Source organism: Hibiscus syriacus, unplaced genomic scaffold, assembly GCF_006381635.1.
Source record: "Hibiscus syriacus cultivar Baekdansim isolate YM2019G1 unplaced genomic scaffold, ASM638163v2 tig00110483_pilon, whole genome shotgun sequence".
NCBI lineage: Eukaryota > Viridiplantae > Streptophyta > Magnoliopsida > Malvales > Malvaceae > Hibiscus > Hibiscus syriacus.
This window is the reverse complement of record NW_024062759.1, coordinates 1,284,992-1,307,343: the sequence shown is the minus strand read 5'-3', so window position 1 is coordinate 1,307,343 and position 22,352 is coordinate 1,284,992. Positions and strand designations below refer to the sequence as shown.

Genomic DNA, 22,352 nt, shown 5'->3' with positions numbered 1-22,352 from the left:
TTAATTGTTTGATTTTGGTTTGTTTGATTTGGTTGAATGATATTTAGATCAATTGGCTATTTTCTTTAAAAACTTGTTTCAAACGTTTTTCATAGAGTCTTTTTGATTTAACAAAAAAGGGGGGGAATATAATATAGTAAGGGGGAGTAACTTTTCAAAATTGATTTCAAAAATGATTTTCAAGAAGAAAATCTTAAAATTACTAAAATGTTTTGTTATATCAAAAAGGGGGAGATTGTTGAAACATTTTGATGTTTCAATATAACAAATAAAGTGAAAATGAATTTTAAGATTTTATATTCAATTATATATTCGATTTAATTATTCGAATATAAAAAATATTACTCCAAGTTTTCAAATGTCAATTTTAATCCTTACTTAAGTGTAAAATTGTGTTTTAATCTTAAAACATTTTTGAAATAATTTTTACAAAGTATTTCGAACCATAATCGAGCCAAAAATAAATTTTATATAGGGAGGTACCGATACACTCATCGGATGTACCGATACCCCTAAATTTTGAATGAAATAAGGGTACCGATACATAGCCGAATGTACCGATACACTCCATGTCAAAATTGGCTCCGAAAAACATCGAATACCATAGGTGTACCGATACCCTTGGGAGGTACTGATACACTTGGTCAAATAACGGTCAAAATATTTGAATTTTATACTGGGTGTACCGATACCCTTTGAAGGTGTACCGATACCCCTATGCTCCCAACAGATTTTTTAAGTGGTATTCACACCACAACGGCTCTATTGACTTCACCAATGATCCCCAACATTCATAATTGATCCAAGGTGTATTTAAACAAGTTCTGAAGCCTATGATCAATACGAATTGAGAAAGAATCAAGAGAGAAAGCTTCAAACATCAAGTTTGTGGAATCCAAGCCAAATTCCTTTCAATATTCATTTTGCTTTCAAGAACACACTTTGTGCTCAATTGTATTCACCTTTGAGTGTTCTTTCCTTGTTCTAGAATTGTGCAAACAATCTACCTTGTGAGGTTTTTTTTGTAAAGTTTGCTAATTTGTAATTTTCTCTTTGGGAGACAGTGTTCTCAAGAATTTGGGGTATAATTCTTGAGGGAGTTGTAAGGTTACTCTTTGTCCTTAAAAGAAAGACAAATTAGTGAATTTGTGGAAATCCTTAGTGTGGATAGCTAAGGTAGTGGACATAGACTTTGTTTGATAAAGTCAAACCACTCTAAATCGCTGTACAAATATTTTCAATTTTCTGTCAAAGCTTCCACAAAATTTTAATTGCCAATTCACCCCCTCCTGGCTATTTCGTCGATCGATTAACTCAACAGCTACTAACCTAGCTTTGAACCTTTCCACTTCACCTGATGCCTTGAACTTGATTTTGTACACCCATTTACATCCTATGGGAACCTTACCATAAGGCAAAGGAAAAACAGACCAAGTGTTGTTTATGTGAAGTGCTTGGATTTCCTCTTTCATAGCTGCAACCCATTTTTTTGATGGACAAACATCTTTAAAGGAGGTTGGTTCAACAAGTAAAGAGGTAGCAATAATAAAGGATTTTATAGAATTAGGCAAGTGAGAATAGGAAATGGAGGCAGACATAGAAGTCAAACCTGGAGGGAGAGATGACTGGTAAGAAGCATGGTTACACACATAATCATGAAGCCAAGATGATGGTTTAACAACACAAGAAGAATGTATAAGAACAAACTGTTCAGGTGGAATGGGTGAAATACTAGGTAAAGAATCAGACCTTGTAGGTATACTTACTGTTACTAAATTATCAAGAACATTAGGACCAAATTCCGAATATTCTGTACTCGTATGACCAAAGGAAAGTGAAGGGGCTAAAGGTGAGGAATTAATAATATCTAAAGGAACATAAGCCAAAGAACCATATTCAGCTGAATAGTCAACAAAATGAGGTAAAGATGATTCAATAGATAAAAAATATGAATCAATATCCTAAGACTGTAAAGGAAGTATGTAAGAAGGAGTATCAATATAAAGATGAAAAGGAAAGATGTCTTCCCAAAAAACAACAACTCTATTGACAAAATTTTTTTTGATACTAGAATAAAAAGAATATAACCTTTTTGTATTGAGAAATAACCCATATGAACAAAAGGTATAGTTTAAGCAGAAAATTTATCACTACAATTTGTATCTGTAGCATAGCGTAAACAACCAAAGAATTTTAAATGAGATAGATTTGTAACTTTGTTATAAAGGGTTTCAAATGGCGATTTCTAGTTTAAAACATGAGAAAGTAGTCTATTGATCAAATAACAAGCTGTAATGACACGTTTCCCCATAATTTGGTAGGAACACGAGCGATTTCTAGGATATGCATATGCTTTATTTCAGCAAATCCATTCTGTTGTGGAGTATGGACACAAGAACGTTGATGAGTAATCCCAAGAGAAGAGAAAAAACTATAACATTTAAAACCAATGAATTTTGTGTAGAAACAGAGTTTTTTTGGCTCTGGTAAACAGAGTTTTCTGACAGTTTTTCAGTTATGGTAAATAAAGTTTTTTTTATTCTGAAATTATTTTTATTCAAAGAACAATTACATATTACACAATAGGATACATGGGATTTTTATATACATGATTTAGAGACCTAGATAAGATAGGAGTCATCTTTTCTACAAATTAGGAGATAATTTTAGACATAAGTTAAGATTCAAAGTTTAACTTAAACACTACTTACACTCCTCCTCAAGTTGGGGAATAAATATTGTGAAGACCCAGCTTGGATGTAATTTCGTCAAAGGTAATCCTTGGAAGTGCCTTGGTCAATACATCTGCCAACTGGTTTTGTGAAGGGACGTAGTTTAGTTTCACAGTTCCACCATTTAATTTTTCTACAATAAAGTGTCTGTTGATCTCCACATGTTTTGTTCTGTCGTGGTGTTCCAGATTCTTTGCAATGCTTATCGCAAATTTGTTGTCACTCTGAAGTAAAAATTGTTGTTGTCGCACATCTCTAGCTCAGTTAAAAGTCTTAGCTAAATTCCTTCACACATTCCAAGTTTTATCGCCTTATATTATGCTTTTGCACTGCTTCTGGAGACTATCGATTGTTTCTTGCTTCTCCATGTCACTAGGTTTCCCCACAAAAATGAGCAGTATCCTGTGGTTGACCTTCTATCTGTTAATTCTCCATCCCAGCTTGAATCTAAGAGGATTTTAACTGTTTTGTCTTTATGTTTTCTGAAAATCAATTAACTGTCTCTAGATGTTCTTCTCTTGGATCAATTAACTGTCTCCAGATGTTCTTCTCTTGGATCATTCATTTATTGACTAACAATGCTAACAGGAAAAACAATGTCAGGTCTAGTTAGAGATAGATAAATGAGTTTCGCAACTAGCCTCTGATAATGTTCCTTGTTTACCGGGTTTTCATCTTTACTCAATTTCAAGTTAACTTCCATAAGAGTTTCCGAGGGCTTACAATTAGTCATTCCAGTTTCAGAAAGTAAGTCTAGAATATACTTTCTTTGATTTATGACAATTCTTTCTAGTGATCTCGTTACATCCATGCCTAGGAAATATCTTAGAGTTCCCAAATATTTGGTTTCAAACTCTTTTGATAGTAATGTCTTCAACTTCTCGATTTTTACCAATTTATCATCCGTGATAACGATATCATTAACGTATACAATAAATATTGACTTTTTCTTATTAGGAGCAGTTTTTAAAAACAGAATGTGATCGGATTGACACAGTTTGTAGTTGTCTAGTAACATTACATTCGTGAATCTATCAAACCAAACTCGAGGTGATTATTTTAGACCGTATAAGGATTTCATTAATTTATATACTCGGTTATTTCCAGAATGAATTCCTAGTGTAAATTTCATATATACATCTTCTTCAAGATTGCCATTGAGAAATGCATTTTTACATTTAGTTGGTGAAGTATCCAATCCTTGTTCACCACCAAGGATAATAGAACTCGAACAGTGTTGAGTTTTGCAACTGGAGCAAAGGTCTCCTAATAGTCAACTCCATAAGTTTGAGTGAACCCTTTTGCTACAAGTCTAGCCTTATATCTCTCAATTTAGCTGGTTTCTTGTCTTTAGGTAGATTAACAATGACCCAGGTTTTTTTGTTTTCTAGAGCTGAAATTTATTCTTCAACTGCATTATTCCACTCAAGACTTTGTAATGCCTCCTCTATGGTCTCTGGAATGTAAATATGATCAACCTGAGCTGTGAAAGTCTTAAAACCAGACATTAGTTTCCCATAAGCAACAAATTTACTAATAGGACGAGTTGTACATCGTCTAACTCCATTTCTTTGAGCAATTGGTAACTTACTAGTATCAATCACCACATACAACTTACTTTGGTCACTATCTTCTTTGTTTGTCGATGGATTTAAACTCTGTTCTGGCTCTTGACAATGCATTGAATGCGGTGTGGAAGATAGGGCTTGTTTGGGTCGTCTTTTGTAGATGAGAAAATCGGTAGATGGTGTAGGTGTTTCATAAGAGTCGATGAGATTAATGGATTGGTTTTCATTATCAGTTGTGGTGGTGTTAGGAGGTTGTGGAGTGGTAATTTTTTCAGTAGAATATGGATTGATGGGTAACTCAATAATAATCGTAAAAATTGAAATTCAGACTCATTCTCCCCCCTGGATTTCGATTTTTGAGAAGATCATTTTATGTTATTGAAAAGTGACATCCATATATGTGAAGAACCTTTTTGTAGAAGAGTAGCAATGACAACCTTTTTGATGGGATTAATAACCAACAAAGACACACCGAATTGCCCGAGGTTCAAGTTTAGATTTATGAGGATTGTGGTCATGGACAAAGGCAGTACAACCAAAGAAGAGAATAGGAACATAAGAGGTAAAATGTTTGAAGTGAAGGAATTTAGTGGAAAGATATATCGTGGACACTTAAAGGTAAGAATCTTACTAGGCAAACGATTGATTAGAAAAGTAGATGTTAAGAGAGCCTCACCCCAAAGGTATTTCTGAACATTAAAAGAAAAAATCAGTGCTCGGGTTACCTCAAGAAGATGACAATTTTTATGTTCAGAGACCCCATTTTGTTATGGAGTATCGACACATGAAGTGAGGTGGACTATTCCGTTTTCTTGGAAGAAGGATCCCAATGACTTAGAGAGGTATTCCCCACCATTATAAGATTTAAGGATGACAATGGAACTTTGGAATTGTGTTTAAACCATTTTGTGGAATCGTTTGAAGATGATATAAGACTCAGATTTGTCCTTTATAAGAAAGATCCAAGTGGTACGAGAGTGGTCGTCAATAAAAGTAATAAACTAATGAATTCCATGTAAAATTGTAACCCGTGAAGGTCCCCAAATATCGTTATAATTAAGAAAAAAGGTTTAAGCGAGCGAGAAGGAGGAGATAAGAACTCCAAATGTGTTTTGCAAGAGAGCAAATGTCACAAGAAAATGATGCATGATTTTTATTGATAAATAATTTGGAAAACAATTTTGCAAGATAAGAAAAACTTGGTGACCTAACCTAAAATGTCATAATACAATGTCGGCAGTCGCATCTGTTGGAGAAATTGAAACAAAAGAAGAGATAAATGATACATGTGAGTTGTTGGGAACGAGAGTATAAGGAGGAGCGCCAAGGATGTAGAGTCCACCACGAAGCTTAGCATTGCCAGTCACTATCCCCGAGTTCAAATCCTAAAATTCACAATAATCACGAGTAAAATGAGAAGTACAACCTAAATCGGTAGATAATTTTATAATCAAAAGAAGATTGCAAGTCAAACTTGGAACAAATAGAACATTGGATAGAGTAATGTGGTTATTAATGCGAATTGAGCCACTGCTCTTAATCGGTGATAGGGAGCCATCAGCAGTACGAACACTGCATGAGATACCATTTTTGTGAAATGTGGAAAATAAACTGAAGTTGTCCGTCATATGATCACTTGCTCCAAAATCAACAATCCAAGAGACACACTTTGGTGAAGGGGAGAAGAAGGTAAAAGGAGAACTACCTTCACTAACAGTGCATACAGACTTGGACGAAGAAGGATATGCCATGACTATCGAGGAATTGAGAGCTTGGGATATGTAGCAAACTAGCAGGGAACACTGCTATAAGTGACAATCAGAGATTTGAAGAGATCAGAGCTAGGATGAGTATCGAATGGGCTGTGCGGCGAGGAGACAGTGCTGGCCGGATAGTTACCAACAGCGGCAAAATATGTACCAAACAGCGGAACATGAAGGGTTGCTGCTATGATGAGGGTAGCACTGGACCGACAACACGACAAGAGCAGTACAGTGAGGAAAGCAGCGCTGCAACAGAAGCGGCACTGCTGTGGTTGCGCAACAAGGAAGACGACACTGATGTGAAGAGGACGGTGCTGCAAAGGATTTCACAATTGGAAGGACGACAGTGTACAGAAGAACACTGCTGGTTGAAAGGATGACGAATGGTGGCGGCAGCAAGGCTGGGATCGACACCGGGGACTGATACCCTGTAGAAACAGAGTTTTCTGGCTCTGGGTCTACACCACCAGGTAAATGATGGATTTTCTTTGAAGATTTGTAGTTTCCATGACTTCTACTATATACATATGACTAAGTTAGAATCCACTGGTGTGCGTGCATCATTCTAATTATTTTTATCAAATTTGGCACTGCTGTATTTGTCACAATTGTGAGGGAGTTTCTTATGCATTTGACACTTCTCTGACACAGAGAAGGTGCAAGGGTGATTTGGGGCTATGTGGATAGAATACTCGGACAACCATCACTTATCAGAGAATCTTCCAGATGAAAGTATCCTTGGTCCAACATGTTTACACGGTCTACGAGCACTCTATCTCGTAGTGACGATAAGGTATCACCTTCAAAAACTGGAAGTGGCTTTGGTAATGTGACTTTACATCCTTCTCTTCAAAAAAGAATTCAGCAGCTAGCTGGTGCAACTGCCAATACAAAAGCCCACCAAGCACCATTTAGGAACATGCTTTTCTATGGCCCTCCAGGAACAGGAAAATTGATGGCAGCATGAGAACTGGCTAGTAAATCTGTATGAGCTCTTATACCTTCGTTTTTCCATTTATTGCTAGCAACTTATATACCTTCTGTTTTGCAGAAGTTCATTTCTTCATTAAAAAAGAATGCTAAATTTTATCTGAAGAAATGCATACATATGTTATTTGGCTATATTTTAGATTTAGGTTGGTCAGAATGTTAAGAGTTTGGGTGTATGTTCAATTGTATGTACAATCATACAAGCACTGAAACATGTCATTTGTTAATTTCAACTTATAAGCATCTATGGGTAATTATGGAAATGAAAGAGGGGGAGTTTATATATATATATATATCTAAGACAATGCCTGATTTGTTGGTTTCGTATGCTTGAATGCTGCATTACAATAATTCATGACAAATGTTTAAAATCTGTTTTTTTTATTTATTTCATTTCATTCTCATATATTTTTGTATTAATCATCAGGGGCTAGATTATGCATTGATGACGGGTGGAGATGTTGCTCCACTTGGAGCACAGGCGGTTACCACTTACCAAGATACACCAGTTATTTGACTGGGCAAAGAAGTCTAAGAGGGGCTTGTTCCTGTTCATCGATGAAGAGGATGCATTTTTGTGCGAGTAAGTGAAACCATGTAATTCCTAGTGCCAAATGATTTAAAGTTGGGCAAATATATACATGTAGGATTTGATCAGGATGTTATGTTGCGTATATTTTTACCTTTCCTTTTGTTGACCAGGTATCAGTAACTTGTAGATTTGTTGTCTCACGTCTAACCATGATGTCTCAAGGAGCTTAAGTTTGCGTATAACCCGCTAATTTCTTTTGCACGATGGAAAAATAAACGATTTATTCTAAATAATTATCCTTGACAGGAATTAGCATGTACTAACAATTTCCAGAATCCAGAATTAGAATTGTTATGATTGATTATTTGGAAGGCCTAGCTTTGAATGTTGATTTTATGAGGCCCAACTCTTTTGCAGACGGAACAAACCTACATGAGCGAAGCTGAAAGAAGTGCACTCAATGCCCTTTCTTTGCCGCACAGGTGATCAGTCCAAGGACATAGTCCTTGCTCTTGCTACAAATCGTCCTGGTGATCTCGATTCAGCTGTGGCTGATCGTATTGATGAAGTATTGGAATTCCCTTTGCCTGGGAAGACGATCGCTTCAAACTAGTAAAGCACTATCTAGACAAGTACATAGCTCAGGCTGGCTCGAGAAAACCTGGTGTGCTTCAGAATATCCTCAAAAAGCAGCAGCAGCAGCAGATCGAGATCAAGGGACTGACTGATGATATCTTAAGAGAAGCTGCAGCTAAAACCGAAGGATTTTCTGGAAGGGAAATAGCCAAACTGATGGCTAGTGTTAAAGCGGCTGTTTATGGAAGTGAGCATTGTGTGTTTGACCCAACCCTATTTCGTGAAGTGGTGGATTATGAGGTTGCAGAACATCAACAAAGAAGAAAACTGGCTGCTGCCGATGCAGGTCAGGTTTGATTTATTTTCAAGTCCCGTTCGTTGAATTCACATTGAGGTGGCAAATTTTGGTCATCGCTGCTATTTTAACTGATTAAATGGTCCGGTTTTTTTAGTTTAGGGCATAACGTTGTCATTAATCTCTTTATTCGATGACGGTTGGTACTTGTGAAAGAGAATATACATTTACTCGAGGCAAATAAGAAAATAAATTTACTCTACATACATGGGAGAGATTTTTGTTGGAGTACAAACTGGATTTTCTCGTGTCAAAAATTGCCCAGTCTAGAAAAAAAGCCGTAAATTATACTAACAATTAAAACTTAAAATATTTGCAAGCTACGTAAAATTTAGATTTCACAATCTTGTCTATTTTAATCGTAGTTTTATGTAACTGAAATTTAGATGTAAGTTATGGATATGAGTACTCGACACATATATGCATCTCCCTATGATAGGAGATGAGTAAGAAAATAACTCAAGCTGGGAAACTAAAGATATTGACATAGTTGTACGAATGGAAAATTAGACCACATGGGTTCGAATTTACTTTGGAAATATCTTCTCAAATGAGAACTTCAAACACTTATTATGTGAAAAAGAAGGGGAAAAACATTACATTGATTTGGGTTCAACAAATTTGTTACCAACAGCTTTAACGGAGAAAAGTGCACATAAATGCTGCAAAATAACAAATATCACAACAGCCCGAGAAAAACATAACAGCAGTTCTAGTGATGATGCTTCTGAACGTAGCGCAGACCACAATACTTGCATACAGCGGGCTCTTTCAAGTCAAGGCATATGAATTCAATTGGGTGTCCCAATGCAGGATTATTGTCTAAAACCAACAAACCCCAGGGTAACTTGTGTATCAGCAAAAATATTCGTGCAACTTTATGTACAGATCTTAACCAATTTGCTCAATTTTTATAAAATATGATTTTAGGTTACTGTGCCAGTACTTAATTTATCTGCTAATCGGTTTGTTTACCAAAAAAGTGAAGGAAAATAAGGATAAGGACTAACCTCCCTCACAAGCAACAATCCGGCCTTCAACCTTGATGGGAGGGACTTCATTGATCAACTCCATAGGAGATTTCTTGCTCGTATCCTGCAAATTTGGGGTAAAAGAAGCCTAGTTTCTTCATTTCATAGCCTCCTTGTATTTCAGGACGCAAAGGCCAATAACTTAATGATCACGTTATTTACAAGACGCATACTGTGTTATTGGACTTGACTTTACCCTAACGTACATCATTTTTCTTAGGCACTTATAATATAAGGTAACCACGTTGAGAGTTGAGACGCACATATGCTAACACCGTATCTCCATGTCTATGTAATAAGGCATTCATGCACAGGGATAAAGAAACAAGCAGTAAAATCAAGGCTGCTCAATAATTGAAATCCTTCTCCAAAATCAAAGGATAAAGTCAGTGGGAAACAAAGACCACATATGTAAAACTAGAAAACATCTGCAAAGCACTCTACCTTGTTTATAAACATGTTATCAAAGCTTAAAGGCCTTGTTTATAAACATGTTATCAAAGCTTAAACGCCTATTTAGATTGTTTCAAGAGTTGATATTGCATCTTCAATAATTCATAATACCAAACCGGACGTAGAACACCTGACAAGCAACCACAGGTAGACCAGAAAAAATTGAAAATTTTCAAGTAAATAAGGGTACCGAACCTTCAATATTCTCAATTTACAGACTTAAGCACCAAAAACATAAGGACCTAATAACAAGACATACAATAATTCCCACATTTTAGTAAAACATTAAGGAAAAAGGGGGAAAACTTATTTAAGCTTGTTAGCAGAAATCAACGGAATCGAACATATTATCAAGTCGAGAACCGAATAACTGAATTCAGATTCCACAAAAATGTTTAAAAAAACAGAGAAATATCGATCGATGTTATTCTGATCATCATTTCTTTATAATAATTTCAAGGAAAAGCTATAAAGGACCTGAACAACATCAATATTCCACAAAATTTCAGCAGAAAACGAAACGAAAAAGATAAAATTATGAGATTAAGTACCTGCATCCATTTCGCAGTGTGATTGCTAACTTGGGTGCTAACAAGGCTGAAATTGCGAGTCGTAGATCCCAAATACGATGATCTGATTAGGGTTTTCAGAACACCCGAATACGCCATTTTTTTAAGGGGGAAAAAGAACTCTTTTCCTCGGTGATGGAATTCGAAGGTCGAACGGCGAGATTCGATAGATATTAGTTAAAGAGCCTTCACGCGAAGATTATTGGGCTCAATCCTTGTGGATTGATGCTTGGTCCATTTTGAACACCCAAAATTGTAAAGGGTAAAGAACACCAAATGATCATTTTTTAGAATTATAAAATAAATATTTAATTTAATTTATTGAATTATTATAAAAAAATATTTTGAGCATAAATTTAGGCTAAATGTTTTTTGAGTATTTTGTTCTATAACATTTTGCTTTAGGCTAAAAAAGTTGTGTAGACAAAAAGCGTTAGTTAATAAACGGTTAGTACTACAAAAATATGAACCTTACCCTAAAATGTAACTTTAAGAGTCAAATACTCTAAAAAAAATTTCAAAATGACTATTTAGTCAAACATTAAAGATCTTTTCATATTAAAATAAATCGTTGAGAGTTAAAATATTAAAAAAATAGGGATACAAATAACGGTTTTGATAAACATTAAGGGACTAATTTTGGCATTTATCCAAAATCATAAACTAATGATTTTTTTATTAAAATAAAATTTAAAATTCAAAATCTAAAATCTAAAATCTAAATGAAAAAAATAAAATTGAATTGAATTATCATAAATGGTTAAAAAAATTTAAAATCAAATTTAGAAACAAATAAAGGAAATAATTTAAAGAGAAAAAAATAATGAATTCACATAATATTATTGAAATAGTTTTTTAAAAAAATTATTAAATCGACGTTGATTTTGTTTTACAAGAAACATAAAAGAAATAGATAAAAAGTAAAAAATAAAAATAATGATAAAATCATTATAATATAAATAGTGGGGTGGCTACATGGGGTAGGGGAGGAGAATTGAAATCCAAGTGACGAGAATGATCTCTCCATTTTCCACATAAACAAACAAAAGTGCTTATGTCTGTTCTTATGTCATCACCAAGTCCAATCATACACTAGCTTTTTCATGTAAATACTGTTTACACTATACTAGACTCGACGGGCTTGGTTAGGTTGTTGGGGGTCATGTATAAATTCTTAAAGAGCCCCCTATTTTTTAGATATATTCGATTTCGGGACAATAATAGTAGCGTTTTTTTATAAACGCCGCAATAGATCCATCTATAGTAGCATTTTTTCAATAAAAAACTACAACAATAGTGTCATTTTTTTGAAAAACACCGCAATAAGTCCATCTATAGTGACGTTTATTGGAAAAACGCCACTATAGATATACTTATTTGGGGCCCCAATTTTTTGGGGGCCCTGCGCGGTCGCCCATCTCGCACCGCCCCAGCCACGACACTGACCAGACTTACATACCAAGCTTATGGTTTAGTTTTGAACAGTTTCCATGGCTAGTGAATTAATGGAGTAGCAACAGCTTCACTTTGTGGTGTTTCTCTTCATGGCTCAAGGCCATATGATCCCCCATGATCGACATAGCTAGGATGCTGGCACATCGAGGCGTCGTCATAACCATCGTTACAATGACTCGTAACGCCAATAGATTTCGGTAATCCTTGATCGTGATGTGGAATCGAGGTTCTCGATCTGTCTAGTCGAGTTCTCGTTTTCGTGCGCCAAAATTGGATTGCCGGAAGGGTGCGAAAGCTTTGACATGCTACCTTCCTTTAGCTTAGCCTTGAATTTCTTCCAAGCAGCCAAGACGCTAGATAAGCCGGTCCAAAAACTGTTCCTTGAGCTAACCCCATGACCGAGCTGCTTCGTATCCGATGTCTTGTTCACGTACACACTCGGTCTCGCCGACCAATTTCGGGTGCCCAAGATTGTGTTCCATGGAGTATATTGTTTCATCCTTCATTGTCTCCATTGTTTACGGGTGTCCAACGTTCTCGATCACGTAAACTCGGAGACAGAGTACTTCATTCTGCCTAACATGCCCGACAAAGTTTTTTTTTTGAAAATAACTAGGATATTTCATTTATCGAAAGTCGTATCTACAAAGGCCTTGTCAATTACAGAATAAAAAAATACAATCAAGAATATCGAAAATAAATGATCGCTTAGTGATAGCCTGATAAACAAAACCATTAACAAGTAGAGCAACGACATATATAAACTGAACACACCAATGGCTTCGAGCATCAAAACATAGAGGAGAAAAACTTGAAGAAGAACACTACATCAAAAGTGCTCTGTAGCGGCGTTTGGAGAGTAAACGCCACAATATTTTGAAATATAGCGGAGTTTATAATCCAAACGCCACCAAATGATAAATAGCAGCGTTTTTACAAAAAATGCCGCAATAGAGTGGTAATTTAGCGGTGTTTATGGCATAAACGCTGGTATAGAGTTATTTTTAGTGGTGTTTTATAAAAAAACGCCGCAAAAGAGTAGCCATTTAGCGGCGTTTGTATAAAAACGCCGTTATTGAGTATTAATGGAGCGTCATTTTTTTATAAACGCCGCAATATGGTTATTTTTAGTGGCGTTTTATGTACAAACGCTGCAATATAATGGACATATAGTGGCGTTTTAACAACAAACGCCGCAATAGAGAAGAAAGTTTGTGGCGTTTTACGGAAATCGCCAAAATATAACGGTAATATAGCGGCTCTTATACCTCAAACGCCGCAATTAATAATACTTTCACGTCATTTTTTTAGACAAACGCAATAATAGTGTTAATCAATAGTGGCGTTTTTTTATAAACGCCGCAAAAGTATATGATTTAGTGGCGCTTTTTTTAAATGCCGCAAAATGTTAAATATATGGTCCTTATTTTTCTCTACCTGAACCCTAAAATCATTTTAACTCTTATTCCCTCAAACATTCTTCTCTGGTACAACAACAGGCTGAGCACGATTCCAAGCAACGTTGTCTTTTGAATGTCCTAACGACCAAATCGGCCCTCTAATCGACGAACTATAACACAATTGCACGGTTTGATCCCTCTTTTCATTAATGATATTTTTTATTTTGTTTTTCTGGGTATTCTAAAAATGGGGAAAACCCTGAAAGCTAACGTATTGGAGAAAAAAAGGAGCAGGTATTGCCTTGAGTAAGAGAAATTATCGTAGGAATGTCTACGTGGTGTCTTTGCTCTGACGATGGATCAAATTATTGTTGGGAGGCTATCAGTCTGATCTCGCCGTCGAAACTCGATGATGACCCGAAAGGAAATTCCTATTGCTCCATACCCTTACATGGCCGATCTCCTACTTGAAGGTAATAATCTATAAATCTTTAAGCCGCTATATATTGTTTTTCTATGGTCACTAAAATTTTATAGATCGTACGCATGTAGGATCTTCGAAGCTTATTGAGAACGATGATAGAGGAGTGGATAAATACTCGATGTTTAGAACCGAATTTGGTAACTCTGTTGCGTTGAAAGAATCTTCAATTGCAAAAGCATTATCTATCCTCAATGAAGACGATGTTGCCTCTACTGTTACTCAAAGTAAACATTTATATCATCTACTTAAATTTATTTTAATGTTTGATTCATTTCCCAAGCCACCTCCAATCAAGTTTCATAGTGTAGGTGGAAGTTCGTTATCTGTTTCAAGTGAAGCACTGAAGCGCGCAAAGAGTATTCTTGGTGAACCGGAGGTAGGGGATTTATTTGGTGAAATGGATGAACAATTTCTCCATATAGAGTTTACAGGGAGGAAAAACTTAACGATGCGTCGTCAAACAAGGAAAACAACTTTCCTACGTCCTTTCCCCACGAAGGAGCAGAACTAAATATATTCTAGTGAACAATATGATGAAGACTGTTTATGCATAACTTTAATGTTTCTAAATTTTAATGTATTTTGTTGTTAAGTATATTTATGCATAACTTATGGCTTAATTGAAATGTATGGATGTTGGTAATTAGGTTAAACTACAAGATAGTAAATTTATGTTATGTAGAGCATAAATTAAATATTTAAAAAATGTTAATCTTATATAAATCAATATATTTAGCAGCGTTTGTATCAAGAAATGCCGCTTTAGGTTCATATATAGTTGCATTTTTACAACAAACGCCGCAATAGGTTCAACCATACATTTAATTTAATGTTTATCAATTTTAATTTATTTTGTTGTTAGGTTTTATTCTGCATAACTTGTGGGTTAATTAAAATGTATGGTTGTTGTTAAATAGATAAAGCTACATATATCAGTAAATTTAGCTGATGTAGAGTAGAAATTAAATATGTAAAATCATTTATTTTTATCTAAATAAAGGTAATTAGTGGCGTTTATACCTCAAACACCACTAACTTTAGATATATGGCGTTTTTTACACAAACGCCTTGGGTACAAGCACACCGATATGTTCTTTTCCATCACTATTCAATAGATCCCTTTCGCACGTAAGTCTTTCGGACCTAATCCTAATGAAATCTCTTTATCTTTTATATTTATCAATTTTTAACGACATAATATTCTTATAGTGAGTTTAAAGAAGTATTGAGATCTCGAGCACGCTCCCGAAGATTAAATCAGCGAGAGCCACATAAGTTATTCATAGAAACTTTTCATGAATGGTTATGCCAGACGGTAAGCAACTAAATCTTACGGAACACTTATAAATTATATACGTCTTGCTTTTTATATCGACGTCAATGCAAATTAATTCACCATTCATGTGTAATAGGTTTGGAGTGGGAGAGAAGTTAGTAAAGAAGTTAAATGGCTTTCTCAAGGTCCGAATAGAATAGTTAAAAGATATAATTCCTTCCTCATTAATGGGTTCAGGTTCCACACGAAATCTCGTGAAAGATTAAGAAGGACACAAAATTGTGGAGTTGTAGTTACTTCGTCAACTACAAGTTATGCTACTGTAAGGGACAATAGTCCGTAGGAGGGAGAGGTCGATTATTATGGAAATCTTACAGACATTATTGAGTTAGATTATTATGGAAAACGAAAGGTTGTGATGTTTCGGTGTGACTAGGTTGATGTAAACAGATGTATAAAAAGAGATAAATTCGGGTTTACAATGGTAAATTTCTCTCAATTAATTCACACGGGTCAACGTTTGATGGATGAACCATATGTATTTTCTTCTCAAGTGAAACAAGTATTTTATTGTCACGATCCAATGGATGACGGTTGGTATGTTGTGCTTCGAAATACTCCCAGAGACTTGATAGACATCGGGGATGGAAGTAGAGATGACATTGAAACAAGATCAGAAAGTTTACCTCTACTACCACAAAACTTAGATGAAACTATCAGTAATACAACACAATTTCAATGGGTTCGGGAGGACGTTGATGAAGATATTTATGACAACTGACATTATATAAGACTTTTGTACGATTTTATATCTTCATTTATTTATTTATAATATTATAACCTTTAACATGTTGTCTTTCAATATATTCATTAATTAATTCATTTTTTTATTACTCATGTTTGTTTATTATAGATATCATGCCGAGGAGAAAAATAAATGATTTACGGGTTGTTCGAGCTTCTGAAGACCATGAAGAAAGAAATAACAAGGAATCGCATGCACCTGAGTCTTCCGAAGTTCCAAAAACTGTTGAAGAAGACATAGAAATTCAAAGTAATCTTCGAAACATTATTTACTACTTTGTTCATTTTCAAAACTGGCATTTAATAATTTCTTATATAGTTGAAAATGCTGGAACACGCAAGACTCGAGGACATACAACTTTGAAGGAATTATACCAACTTCCTCCTGGGCATCGTGTCAAAGTTTCAAGAAACGATGCCGATCAACCTATTGGCCCAGAATCACGTCTTCCAGGTTACTTAGGCATAGTTGGACGTAATGCGAATATGTTACCGATCAATTACGAATCATGGTGCGAAATGCCTAATAGTAACAAAAATCAAGCATTGGATTTTGTTAAGGTAATAATGTCATTATAATACATACTCTATAGAAATTCAATACTAATTTATACTTATGATGCACACTTATTTGCTATATACGAGAAATTTTCTTTAGAGGTCTCTGACGATTATGTGAAGCAAACATTAGGGAAGAGATGAAGGGATCACAAGAGCTCCTTAAAGAAGAAATACTTCAAGAATTATCTCAGCCTTGAAGAGAAGTTGCAAACAGTCCCACCAGGAATGCTCAGGTACCAATAGGAAGATGCAGTCAGATTTTGGAGTTCACAAAAAGGACAGGTATGATGTATTTTTCAAAAATAATTGTAACGAATTTTAAATCATCATTAAAAGTAGTTGTTTGACATTTTAGGACCGAGAGTATATTGGTGTTGCTAGCAGGCAACAACAAAAGTTTACGCACACGCCTGGATCGAAGAGTTTTGCTTGTATAGCTCATAAGGAGGTATTATAGATTATTGAAATAGTTTTTTGTATTCCATGTGCATACTAACTCATAGTAATTATATTATGGTACATTGTAGGAAAATATATCCGGTTCTAAAGTTGGTCGAATCCAACTCTTCGACATTACACATACGAAGAAGGATAACACTCCTATGACTGTTGACACTGCAGAAATTATGGTACGTTTTTTTGGGTAGATGTTTTAAATTTACCTGACTTTATTTATATTTGTACATGAAATTTTTTATTTTAATTAATTATTCACTTTATTAGGAAAAATTGAGGGAGAAAAAGGCGGAGTATCATGTTATTGCTTCGAGTCAAGGTATTGTTAACGATGATGACATTGAAAACCAAGCTATTAATGACGTTTTGGGTCCTGAAAGATATGGTCGGGTGTGTTGTCAAGGATCATTCGTTACTCCCACCAAATATTTTGGATCCAATTCATCACAGCACATGCAATCACAGTCTCGATCTTCCCACCAAGAAGTTAGTCGTCTAAAAGAAAAGTTGGCTGAGATGGATCAACAAATGACTAACTTGAAAGAGGAAAATGAAGCAAGGGAAGCATAGAGAGCAGCAGCAGAAGCAACTAGAGCAGCAGCGGAAGCAGCAGGTAGCATAGAGAGAAGCAGCGGCAACACAGAGAGAAGCAACATATCAGCAGAGATGTGAAGAATTTGAAAAACGACTCAATGATATGATGCTGATGATACAGAAAACGCAACCTCAGAATCTACCATCGTAGTCTCATTTATGTTATGAGTATTCTACTGAACCTTGTTTAACTGAACTTATATTACGTTAATGAAAACTTTTATTTATTAGATTGGATTTGATGTTGTTTGTTATGGATATAGAGTTTGATGTTATTATTGTTTTGTTTGTTGGATAACGGGATAGGTTGAAAAAATAGTTTTGGGGTAATCAAGCATAATTTTTAGGACTGTTAAATTATGTGTTATTTAGCGGCGTTTGTAACAAAAAATGCCGCAATATATCATATATTTAGCGGCGTTTTTATCCTAGAAACGCCGCTATATACAGACCTTTACCGGCATTTGTGAGAAAAAATCCGCAAAACATCAACACCTACTGCGACGTTTATGGGAAAACGCCACAAAACATCAACACCTACTACGCGTTTGTGAGAAAAACGCCGCTAAACATCATAACCTATTGTGGCATTTGTCTAAAAAATGCCGCTAAATATCAACACCTGTTGCGGCGTTTTTCTGACAAACGCCGCTAAATATCAATACGCCGCGAACTTTAGCGGCGCTATTTTCAACGGCGGTTTTCGTGGCGTTTGTCTTAACGCCGCATGTGTTTTTAGCGGCTCTTATAAAAGCCGCTAAAGGTAAAAAAAAATGCCTCAAAAAGCCTGTTTTGCTGTAGTGAAAATAGCCAACGGAAAAAGTGATCTCCCCTTAACATGGCATCGGGAAAACAACCAACTATGTATTCAATGAAAAACAAAAGATCGAGATGACCAATAAAAAATTGCACCAGAGTCTAAAACACCGATAGTCATGATATCTTTTACTAGAAAAAGGGCCAAGGAAAATTATTATTAAAAATACGGTAAAAAAAGAACTAAAAATGACAGAGAGGTGGCCGGAGAAGACCACCATCGCTGCCATGAAACAAAGAAATTTTAAAAACTGTCCAATAAACTATGTAACTTCCGCATAGCACTTTGTGGAAGAGTGGCAAAAAATTTTCTTGTATATTTTGGAATGAGTTTTACTTTATGTAAAGTCATAACCTCAGGAATTTTCCGAGGAAAGGAAGAAGGCGGATCAAGACGCATACGGCGTCATAGTCAACACTTTAGAAGAGATGGAGCCTGCATACGTTAATGAATTCAAGAAGACAAGGGGGGACAAAGTATGGTGCATCGGTCCGGTTTCTCTATGTAACAAGGATGCCATTGATAAAGCTCATAGAGGCAACAAGGGCTCGGTTGATGAACAACACTTGTTAAGATGGCTTGATTCCAAGAAACAGGTGTGTCATCTATGCTTGTTTGGGAAGCATATCGAATGTGATACCTTCGCAATCAAATGAAGTAGAGAAATGGATTTTGGTGAACGGTTTCGAGGAAAGAACGAAAGGAAGAGGTCTAGTGGTCCGGGGTTGGGCGCCACAAGTACTAATACTGTCACATCCAGCTATCGGAGGGTTCTTAACTCATTGCGGTTGGAACTCGACGAACGAAGGCATCTCGGCCGGCGTGCCTTTGATAAATTGGCCGCTATTTACGGACCAATTTGCTAACGAGAAACTGACTGTGCAAATACTTAAGATCGGAGTGAGGGTGGGAGTGGAGGAGCCATTGAGGTGGGCAAAGGAAGAGAAGATTGGAGTTTTAGTGAAGAAAGAAGATGTTAAAGAAGCTATTGAGAAGCTAATGGATGAAGAAGAGAGAAGAAAGAGAGCTAAGAAACCAGGAGAAATGGCAAAGAAAGCTGTGGAGATAGGGGATCTTCTCACCTTAACATTACACGGTTAATCCAAGATATCTGGCAAAAGAGCTATGATATGAAGCAAACTAGCACTTCATGTTAATTTTTGTTGAATCTTGTTTCGGTATAAGAAAGAGATATTTTTATTTTATAACCAATAAAACCTCAATGTATTTATCGTAACTTATTTTATATCAAATTACAACTTTCTTTAAACAAAATTAAATGATAAATGAAATTTTAAGTTTAGTTAATTCTAATTTGATTGATTGTTGGATTGATTAAAATATGAAAACGGTTAAATACATTGAATTGCACCCCAAATCACAAGGTCTTGTGGTGTAGTTGGTTATCACGTTAATCTAACACATTGAAGGTCTTCAGTTCATGTTTAGACAATGCCAATATATAAATTTTTACAATTTTATCTTTCACTTAGAAGAATAAAAAACTAACAACGCCATTGTCAAGGATCAAACTCAGGTCACCTGCGCAACAAGCGAGAATACTCACCACTATACTACAACAACTTCTTGACATTATTTTTATAAAATATCTGAGTCTGATATAAAGAAAAAATGCTGACTCGAATTTGAGAAAATTTAAACTAAAATTAATTTAAATCCAAAGAGTCTAGTTTGAAGCCTTACCGCCTCTAGGTAATGATTATCACACTAAGAAGATGTATGCTTTGTTGAGATTTGAGTATTAGACTTTAATTCTTTTATGTAAAAAAATATTTTAATAACTTTCTATTTGTGCCACTTATAAGTATATATTAATTTTTATTTTATAACAATTAGTGTATAGAATAAGCAAAATAATGGTTTTATTTGACATTGTTGAAGAAAAATTCTATGTGATGAAACTATTAGATGTTAAGTCCTTATCAATATATTGAACATGAAGAGTGAGAATAATTAATGTTTGGTGAGAACCATTCAAAACTTTTGTGTTGGGGGGTACGAGTTTACATCTCTTACATATTCAGAGAGGGGAACAAATTTGTTGGGAAAGTTAGCCATAAGACCTCATCACCGGTGAATACTTTCCCATATCCTTAGGCATCTCTCGGTTGATTCTCTTATAATAATTTTTTTAGGGCATTTGTTCATATCATCAAAAGTTTCGCCCAAGTCTATATATCAACTATATGTAAATATCTGAGACTAATGGAACCAAATAATAAATTTCAAAGGTTTAAGATTGAAACTTATAAAAGGATAAAAATAACTTAAATGAATAAGATTAAAATGTAATTATTTTAAAATTAAAAAAAATATTATTTCGATCTTTTACAAAATACATGATTTAAGAGATAATGGATAGTTTTAGATAGCTATTGTTTATCTTTTTCCATTACAAAACCGATAACAACATTATACTAGACAAATAAATACAATATTCTGCTTATAATTCAATAAATCCAACTGTTTCCTTACTATCATGTACTTTACGAATGTCGACACCGTTTTTCGCACGGGTGGGGAAAAGTCGATACCACTCAGATATTTTCTTTTTGAAAATATTTCAAAATGTGAGGAGTCGCCACCAATCATTTAAGGTGAGATTGGAACACCGTAAAAATTGGTGAGTCAGTTACGCATGGGGAAGGATTAACACCCCCACAAGCGCCCAAAAATTGGTACCTAGTTGAATACCCTATATTTAAAATTGGAAATTTTGAGTTCGATCTTTATTTAATTTAAAAATCATTAAGGATGCAAAGTTTGAAAAGGGTATTCGTTTATTGAGACCGATAGCATTCACCCGAGCGTAAATGCGGAAGATCAGCTATTGTATCTAATAATCAAACATGCCTCGTTTTTAGAAAACATGATGCGATTTTGAAAATGGTGTCGACCTATTTATGGAATCACCAGTAGTCACCCCCTGAGCGTGATCGCGGGAGATATACTATTAATTCCTTAAATAAGTGAACAATGCCTTAGAGTTAAAATAAAATGAAGTCAGCCAAAATTTTATTCATCCTAATTAAACTAAAAGTAAATTAAGATTTTTCTAGCTTAAAGTGTCAAATTATGAAAATTAAAGAACCTAAGGGTTTAAATCTAAAACGTAGGCTCTAATATTAATCCTATTTAATTTTAATTAATTATTGAATCGAATAACCGAGATGGTCCTTCGAGCTTTTATGCAAGGGCCAACTCGAATTATCCTCTAAATTAAAAGACTGGTTTGAAAACCTAAGCTAAAATGGATGCTCTATTTAACCTATTTAATTATGTCAATATTAAAAGTTTAATCGAAGTTCGGGGATTAAAAGGGTCGAGATCTGATATACCGAGTTCTAAAAGATTTAAAAGTTTGAGACATAAATTAATAATTTCAAAAGTTAGGAGGCTAATTAAAATCTAATTATTACCTAAATTATTAAACTAAAATTTTTAGAACATTTTAATTATTAATTAATTTTTAATTGAACAATTGATTCGAGTAATCGGGCATAAATTGCAAAAACTCGACTCGAATTGCTCCCTAATTAAACTAGAGTGTTGTTCTAATTTCTATGTTTGACTTGCAAATCTAATCTAACATCAAAAATAGAAAGCTAACTAAATAACATTAAATAATAAATTTAAAATAAATAAATAATAAACATAATATATATAAAAATTAAATTGGTGCAAATAACAAAATATGGGAATTACATAAATGAATTAAACATATGAAAGACTCAATTAAAATAAATTCAAAATTAAGTGACCAAATCAAAACAAAATGGAAACAGATTAATGACTAAAATATAGGACAAACAGACCTTGTAGGGACTAAAACTAATTATCCATTTTCTTTTAAAACCTAAAATACACTATTAAATGAAAAATGAAAAAATTACGAAACTAGTCCATATAGATTAA

At 34.7% G+C, this 22,352-nt stretch overlaps 1 protein-coding gene and 2 pseudogenes across 1 annotated transcript; 2 read left to right on the top strand and 1 right to left on the bottom strand.

Annotated features, from left to right (window-relative positions):
* The first annotated feature begins 8,045 nt into the window (after positions 1–8,045).
* On the top strand, positions 8,046–8,716 carry LOC120129234 (annotated as a pseudogene).
* Positions 8,717–9,003: 287 nt separating this feature from the next.
* On the bottom strand, positions 9,004–10,719 carry LOC120129127 (NADH dehydrogenase [ubiquinone] iron-sulfur protein 6, mitochondrial-like). Its single transcript, XM_039146716.1, has 3 exons — positions 10,552–10,719; positions 9,527–9,611; positions 9,004–9,338 (listed from the first exon to the last, which is right to left on the bottom strand). Exons 1-3 carry the CDS (start codon positions 10,666–10,668, stop codon positions 9,229–9,231), a joined length of 312 nt encoding a protein of 103 aa, XP_039002647.1. The 5' UTR covers positions 10,669–10,719; the 3' UTR covers positions 9,004–9,228.
* A 1,340-nt stretch (positions 10,720–12,059) lies between these two features.
* Positions 12,060–19,573, top strand: LOC120129233 (annotated as a pseudogene).
* Positions 19,574–22,352: the final 2,779 nt, after the last annotated feature.

Bases quoted from the DNA above. Each gene is read 5' to 3' on its own strand.
- LOC120129127 (XM_039146716.1), bottom strand. From the start codon at position 10,668: ATGGCGTATTCGGGTGTTCTGAAAACCCTAATCAGATCATCGTATTTG. The intron at 9,612-10,551 runs GTACTTAATCTC...CCAAATTTGCAG, and splicing joins ACACTGCGAAATGGATGCAG to GATACGAGCAAGAAATCTCC. The intron at 9,339-9,526 runs GTTAGTCCTTAT...TGTTGGTTTTAG, and splicing joins GATTGTTGCTTGTGAGGGAG to ACAATAATCCTGCATTGGGA.